General features: G+C 43.5%; 1 protein-coding gene across 1 annotated transcript; it reads left to right on the forward strand.

Annotated features, from left to right (window-relative positions):
• The first annotated feature begins 5,987 nt into the window (after positions 1-5,987).
• On the forward strand, positions 5,988-7,709 carry LOC139475959 (uncharacterized). The gene is made up of 2 exons (XM_071259178.1): positions 5,988-6,030; positions 6,908-7,709. Exons 1-2 carry the CDS (start codon positions 5,988-5,990, stop codon positions 7,693-7,695), a joined length of 831 nt encoding a protein of 276 aa, XP_071115279.1. The 3' UTR covers positions 7,696-7,709.
• Positions 7,710-8,001: the final 292 nt, after the last annotated feature.

An 8,001-nucleotide genomic window follows, 5' to 3' on the forward strand; every position in this document is an offset into this window, starting at 1 on the left:
TTGAACATGCTTTTAAGACGTAATAATTTGTCTATGCGCTTACTTACCTACTCACTGAAAACTGCCCCCCCCCCCCCCCCCCCCCCCCCCCAAATGAATGTCGTATTTTTCACAAACGTCAAGGTAAACCTTATGATAGGAATGATAATATTATTTATATGATATTACGCACACACCTGTATTAGGATATGCTATCAAACGTATTGCTTAACGACTTTAGCTGTATATGTTTGTGTATGTTTAAGATTACTGCATTTGGCAAAGCAAATATTTCTGGGGTTGAAACATCAGCTGACTAAACACGTGGTCGTTGTTTGCTCAATGTGTCGGTTGACCACTCGTATGGCCGGTTGACTACCAATATGCCCGGTTGACTACCAATATGCCCGGTTGACTTCCAGTTTGGTCGGTTGACCACTGATATGGCCGCTTGACTACCAATATGGCCAGTTGACGTCTGATATGGCCGGTTGACAACTCATATGGCCGGTTGACTACCGGTATGGTCAGTTGACTTCTGATATGGCCTTTTGACCACCAATATGGCCGGTTGACTTCCAATATGGCCGGCTGACTACCAGTATGACCGGTTGACTACCAATATGGTCAGTTGAGCACTCATATGACCGGTTGACTTCTGACATGGTCGGCTGACTTCTGATATGGCCGGTTGACTACGAATATGGCCGGTTAACTACCAATATGGTCGGTTGACTACGAATATGGCCGGTTGACTACCAATATGGTCGGTTGACTACCAATATGGCCGGTTGACTACCAATATGGCCGGTTGACTACCAATTTGACCGGTTGACTTCCAATATGGCCGGTTGACTACCAGTATGTCCGGTTGACTACCAATATGGCCGGTTGACGTCTGATATGATCTGTTGACTACCAATATGGCCGGTTGACGTCTGATATGGTCTGTTGACTACCAATATGGCCGGTTGACTACCAATATGGTCGGTTGACTACCAACATGGCCGGTTGACTACCAGTTTGGTCGGTTGACTTCTGATATAGCCGGTTGACGTCAGAAATGGTCGGTTGACTTCCCATATGACCTGCTGACTTCCCATATGTCTGATCGATCATTCATATGTCATGAAGGAAGATGCACACTGAAAATAACATGATGAGTATAACACTGGATGATTTAACTGGGTAACTGTTAATAGCTTCCCGACTAACTTCTACAAAGAAACTACAGTTGTATCGCACATTGAGTTCCTATCAGCTATAACCAGAAGCCCCACAGTAATACCAATGGCGTACCAAATCGGTAAGTAAACTGTATAGTGTCACAAATGCCTGAACGACACAAATCAAATAGATAGCGACAATAAAACACATTTTACCGATACATCACTAAATCTACCTATGTCTTCGCGCACCTTCCAGCTATTCACGCAGCAGCTAAAGTAATACCCACATTACGATCTTGACGTGGCAATCATTTATTCTTACTTGTGGGTGCATAAACCAAGCATATTGGATGTTGAACATGTTCGAGGCGATACGCACACATGACATTTATTGTTTTAACTGTCACCGATTATACAACTAAAGTGATGGATTTTAGGGAGATTGTACGCACTTGTTCATGTGCTGACAAAGGTGAGTGAGACGATTTGCTAGGTATTATTTATATATCTTTTAATCCTAATTTTGTGATGTCTCTAGCGGTATACGCTCTTGTGAGGTTAAAGCGTTTGCTACTTCGGCATGATGTTTAATGACTCCCCGTGAAAATATACAACCGAACTGAGCTGTATTCCGATCAAAACGTGACGCTTGTATAGCGTTGTGGGTAATGTGGTCGTTCGTCAAGCTTAAGGTCCAGGTTCGATTCCCCTTGTGGGTTTCGCTAATTGTTCATGGGTTGTTTTGGCGCACCGTGAATATAGTCCACTGAATAAAACTGTATTAAAATTATAACGAGCCGCTGGGGTAGCCATGTGGTTCATGCGTTCGCTCGTTAACCCGATGGTCCAGGCTCGGTTCCCAACATGGGTACCTAAAAGTCCATTCTAGTGTCCCCCTGTAAATAATCGAGTCTGGATCAGACAAACCAGTCATTGAAAACTATCAACTGGAGGCTGGTGTCTAGTTAGGGCCCACTTGCACAAAGCGATCTTAGCGCTACGACTATTGTAAGCCTGTGTTAAAGTATGGGAGTTACGTTCATCTTAGCGCTACGACTATTGTAAGCCTATGTTAAAGTATGGGAGTTACGATCATCTTAGCGCTACGACTATTGTAAGCCTATGTTAAAGTATGGGAGTTACGTTCATCTTAGCGCTAAGATCGCTTCGTGCAAGTGGGCCCTGGTGTTTCATAAACCGTGTCTCTTTCACGATGACATCAGCGCAGAGAACATACAGCAACATGTTTATTCGATCTAATCTGCTGGCCAGAAAAAACTACTGCAAACTTTAGGTACAAAACGCAACTATGATCCACGTCTCAAATATATCACCATCGACTAACCATTTCTTATTTGTTTCAGTGTTAGCCATCCTCAAACTTTTTTCTTTTGCCTGGCAGTATATTATAGGTGGGACCGCCTCCTTGGTCTAATGGTAGTGCGTCCGCCCGGAGAGCGGAAGGTCCGGGGTTCGATCCCCGACCGCGTCATACCAAAAGAAGTTAAAAGATGGTACTTGTTGTTACCCTGTCTGGCGCTCGACATTAAGGGGCTAAAACAAGGACTGGTCGGCTCGGAGTCAGTATACTGTGTCTGAGTGGGGTATTCATGTTAAACTGCGGCATGGTATCTCAGTGAGCTAGCACTATAAATCGGCATCAGTCCGGACTAGTGAGTGAGTAAGTGAGTATGGTTTTACGCCGCTTTTAGCAATATTCCAGCAATATCACGGCGGGGGACACCAGAAATGGGCTTCACACATTGTACCCATGTCGGGAATCGAACCCGGGTCTTCGGCGTGACGAGCGAACGCTTTAACCACTAGGCTACCCAATCGCCCCAGTCCAGACTAGTACAAGCAGCCACACACATACACGTGCATGTATGTCGCTATAATATGCAGTAGTGCAATAATCTTGGACGCGACGTTATCTCCCATTTCACCTTACCTCACCTATTATAGGTGGTTTGAGAAGGGAGACACCTTTACTTGCCTAATGGAAAGTTCGAGGAGGGCCCACATCGCAAAACTGGGTCGTGGAGTCATTAATATTCCCGGAAAAGTTTCAGGGGGTGGTATCATATCCGAGTTTTATATTTAAGTGTAGACATAATTTTCAGGTTCATATCGCAACCGACATTTATTATTAAATTGCTGCGTTATATTGGAATAAAACCCAGATTCAGTGTTATTGCCTCTCGGCAAATTTAGTTAGAAGTAAGTTTCTTGCGAAAAAGTCTGTTATGGAACCAGAGTGATGATGTTACTCAAACTTCATAGACTCTGTGTACCTATTGTGGAGGTAAGGTCACACTACATGTATATAATTTATAAAGACATTTCCAATCGATATAACAAAATGAGAATACTATACTGAACAACAAAAGTTCCTATGAGATTGAATAAGATAAGATTAATAAGATGAATACGATTTGCAACAGATAAAAGACTCCTGTAAGTGTTCAAATGTTTTCACTTGCCATACTGACTTGACTGACATACAGAAAATGCATGAACATGCCAAAATGTCAATTTACAAATCAATAGCGAGTGTGTCCACCTCTGGTTGCGATGCAAGCAACACATCTGCGTCTCATGAATGGACCAGGCGTCGCACAAAGTCATGAGGGATATCTGTCCATATCTGCTGGAGCATGTTTCGAAGTTCCTGGAGTGTCTGTGGAACACGTGGTTGGCGCTGATCCATCTCATCCCACATGTGCTCGATTGGTGAGAGATCAGGGGAGCGAGCCGGCCAGGGAATGACATTCACGTTGTTTTGTTGAAGAGATTCCTGAACCCGTCGAGCAATATGAGGCCGGGCGTTGTCATGTTGAAAGGTAATGCCTGGGCCATGACGACGCAAAAACGGTAGAACAGGGCCGATGATCTCTTCGCAGTAGCGATGTCCATTGAGATTTCCCTCTACCACTATCAAACGGGTCCTCTGTCTTGCTGTAATCCCACCCCATGCCATAACGCAGCCGCCCCCGAAGCAATCTTCTTCCGTGACACAATGATTGACGTAACGTTCACCTCGACGTCGGTACACTCGAATCCCTCCATCGCTGTGGCTGAGATGAAAACGAGACTCGTCAGTGAATAGAACTTGTCCCCACTGCATGCCCGTCCAGCGTGGACGCTGTCTGCACCACTGTAGACGTGCTTGACGGTGGTTTCCTGTCAAAATGGGACCTCTGGCGGGTCTTCTGGCGACAATCCCTACACATCTGAGGCGGCGACGTACGGTTTGTGAAGATATTCATCGAAGGCCAGGGATGGTCTCTGACTGCATTCGTCTGTTGCCAACGTTGCCATAAACACCAAATGGTGTTTCTGTGGACGTTAAATTGTCTTGCAACATCACGTTGACTCGATCCTGCTTCAAGCATACCGATGGCTCGCAGACGCTTATTTTCGGACAGGCGTGGCTATTCGTAATTGCGTAATTCTGTTGTTTTTCTGAGTGGTTGTTGTCAGCATGGAATCCCGTTAACGCACATGTTTTAATGCCCATTCTTGGGTTGTGAAATGCATGGGGCTTGCATAAAAGTCAACTTTTACATGGATGCATGCTTTTCTGTAGCAGTTGCGTTTTTGTGACTTGATTCCATACATGTACTACAATATTGAAAACCAAACTTTACTTGTTTGAAAAATACACTAAAATATTTGTGTCACAGGAACTTTTGTTGTTGAGTATATATTTTGCTGCATATACATAAAACAAATACGAATGCGAGCCCACTATATGATGTAGTCAACCCAATGAAGCCTAGCGACTTACAAATGTAGGCCCACCTGTTTCTATCACTAGGTCTGTATGTGACGGGAGACGTGGGCCGATCTTTTAGAAAATGGTTATAACTAAGTCTACTCAATGAAGCTTTGCAGTATGCTTATTCAAATATGGGCCCATTTGTTTGGATCACCATATATGGCATGGGAAAAGTGGGTCGACATTTTAGAAAATGGGTAGAAGCACTCAACCAACCTTAGAAGATGTACATATTACACTCAACATATAACAACTATGGACTTTATGAAACGTGGACCCGTCTGCAGCCATTTCTATTCAGAAAATTCAGAAAATTCAGAAAGTAGGCCCACATTTGGGGAAAGCTAATATTCACGAGTTATTGATTTCATTTGCAATCATCGTTTCTGCAAGATACTGATGGAATAATAAATACATAGATCTAATGTATTCAAACATTTAATTACGAATACGGGTTACCTTAGGGATAAGATTAGTAGTTGGACCAACACAACGTACAACGTGACTGACGCCATTTTCGTAAATACGAAAACAACGGAGATAGCTCCCGATTGAAATTAGAGTGACCTCCCTTCCCGGATATGAATCATTGATCATGCCCTTTCGCCCTATTAAGCATTATGACACTGAAGGCCCTCAAAACCACTCTGGGCATTAGCTACATTAAACTTGAGCGAGGCTGAAGTGAACACCTGTACACTCTCCCATGACGTGGAGGTAAAGACGTTTTACGAATTGACAGCAGACGACTTCTGGAACATTCAAAATGGGAAATATTTAATCGATTTTAGCAAACTTTTGATTTTAATGTGATCGGAAGGACGATTATGAAAGACTTTTATGAACCTCTGACAACTAAAAACGGAGTTACGTGTACAATTTAGTTAGAAACGCAACGATGTTTACAGTTGGAAGAGAATGTGATTTATGGCCCCAATGTGACGATGGTACTTGATGCTTGTACAATCTCCATCTGCGCAGATGACGTGTCCCAGACAGCCTATAAAGGGAAGAGAGTCTTGTCGCACAGTCGTCGTCACTCACCAGAGACAAACACGATGTTGCTCGTCGTCGCAGCTCTTGTAATCGCCCTTGCCGGGGGTAAGTACGGAAATCTTTTGGGGGCATTTGTATTTTGTTTTTTTCTTGAAATTTCAAGATCCTAACTGTTATGTTTCAACTTATATATCTTGAAATTTCAACGAAACATTTTGAAATTTCAACTTATGTATCTTGAAATTTCAAATTAGTATCTTGAAATTGCAACAACAAAAAAACACAAAAAAAACGAATGGCTGTAAAAGGCTTCCGTAGGCAAGTCATGAACTATGTGTTTGAAAGAACATAATCTACATACATATAATATTGATTTTTTATGCGTATAACATTTCCAAATGTTACACGCTCCAGGGACAAAAATTATGTCCAATGCAATTCTCTATTTTGTCTTATACCATATGTTACCGTATTTGTTTGGTGAAAAATTGACATGCCTTTGCATGTGTTTGTGTGGGTTGCCACCGGTCGGTGGAGCAGAATATATTTGTGGTATAACAGGAATCGTACAATCGACTCTGCTTTCAGCAGGGATTTCTTATGGTTATCGAAATGATTTTGTGGCTTATGTGTCATCACAACTGGTAGCACAACGATGTACATATGGATCTGTTAAACATAATATTGCAGATACTGCTGGTGTTGCTAGGGTTAACGCCGTACAGGACTGTAGTGTTTGGTAGTGTAATATCTCACTCATAAAGGCTCTCCTTATACTCGGGGCGATGGGGACGTCTGCATCATCGCCCAGGTCTCAGTTTTAAGAGCTGGAATATTGCCGAAAGCGGCGTAAAACAAGACTCAAACGTATTCTCCATTGAATGAATGAGGTAGACATTTGAATGATGATCTATAAATTGTTTATACATTGATACACTGTCATAAACCTGTCTATATGATTGTCTTCTGTTTCTGTGTCCAGGATCCCCTTACATGAGAGCTAGGCTGATTCCAAGGTCTTACATCCCTATCCCAATGCACCCGAGAGAGACGGCTCAGCTCTTCCCACTGAGTTACATCAAGGCTGGTGCACCTAGGGCTCAACTGGTTCCACTGTCAAACATCAAGGTCAACAAACCCGAAGCTGCTTTGTTCCCGCTATCAAACATTGAGGTCAAGAAACAGATGGCTCAACTGTTCCCCATGTCCTATATTCCTGTTGGTCCGAGGGCTCAACTGTTTCCTCTGTCAAACATCAAAATCAACAAACCTGAACCGGCCCTGATTCCGCTGTCAGACATTCCTGTTGGTCCTAGGGCTGAGCTGTTTCCGCTGTCAAACATCCCTGTTGGTCCTAGGGCTGAGCTGTTTCCGCTGTCAAACATCCCTGTTGGTCCTAGGGCTGAGCTGTTTCCGCTGTCAAACATCCCTGTTGGTCCTAGGGCTCAGCTGTTTCCGCTGTCAAACGTCAAGGTCAACAAACCCGAACCTGCCCTGATTCCGCTGTCAAACATCCCTGTTGGTCCCAGAGCTCAATTGACGCCTCTGTCAAACATCCCTGTTGGTCCTAGGGCTCAACTGGTACCGTTGTCAAACATCAAGGTCAACAAACCGGAAGCTGCACTGATTCCGCTGTCAAAAATCAAGGTCAACAAACCAGAGGCAGTTCTCATCCCCAGCCATGCCATCAAGGTTACGAAACACACGAAAGCCGAGCTGTTTCCTCTCAACAACATTGAGGTGAAGAAGGGATATCCTACCCTGCTTTAGTTGCCTAAAAATGGAAAAAGCAGCACTGAAATAAAACAAGTGATCAATAACCAATGTTTGATATGTTATGTTCTCGCAATACAATGCAGTTATACAATATAATCACAGTCAAGACTGGAGGGAGTCTAGGTTAGATGAGGTCCTCCAGTAGTTTACGCTGGTCACAAGAGGCGAATTAATGGTTCGGGTGTTCAGAAATGGTGACTTGGTTGATGACTTGGTGCTCACAATATCACTCACTGTATTGTCTTGTCTAGGCCCGATTATTTACAAGCCGCCGTCATACTGATGGAGTATTGGAGTACA

The sequence above is a fragment of the Haliotis cracherodii genome, unplaced genomic scaffold (genome assembly GCF_022045235.1).
Source record: "Haliotis cracherodii isolate W230 unplaced genomic scaffold, xgHalCrac1.p SCAF_3, whole genome shotgun sequence".
NCBI classification, from domain to species: domain Eukaryota; kingdom Metazoa; phylum Mollusca; class Gastropoda; order Lepetellida; family Haliotidae; genus Haliotis; species Haliotis cracherodii.

What these genes read in the sequence shown, in the direction of transcription:
- LOC139475959 (XM_071259178.1), top strand. Translation starts at nt 5,988, where the DNA reads ATGTTGCTCGTCGTCGCAGCTCTTGTAATCGCCCTTGCCGGGG. An exon ending in TGTAATCGCCCTTGCCGGGG is followed by an intron (nt 6,031 to 6,907) that starts GTAAGTACGGAA and finishes TTCTGTGTCCAG; the next exon opens with GATCCCCTTACATGAGAGCT.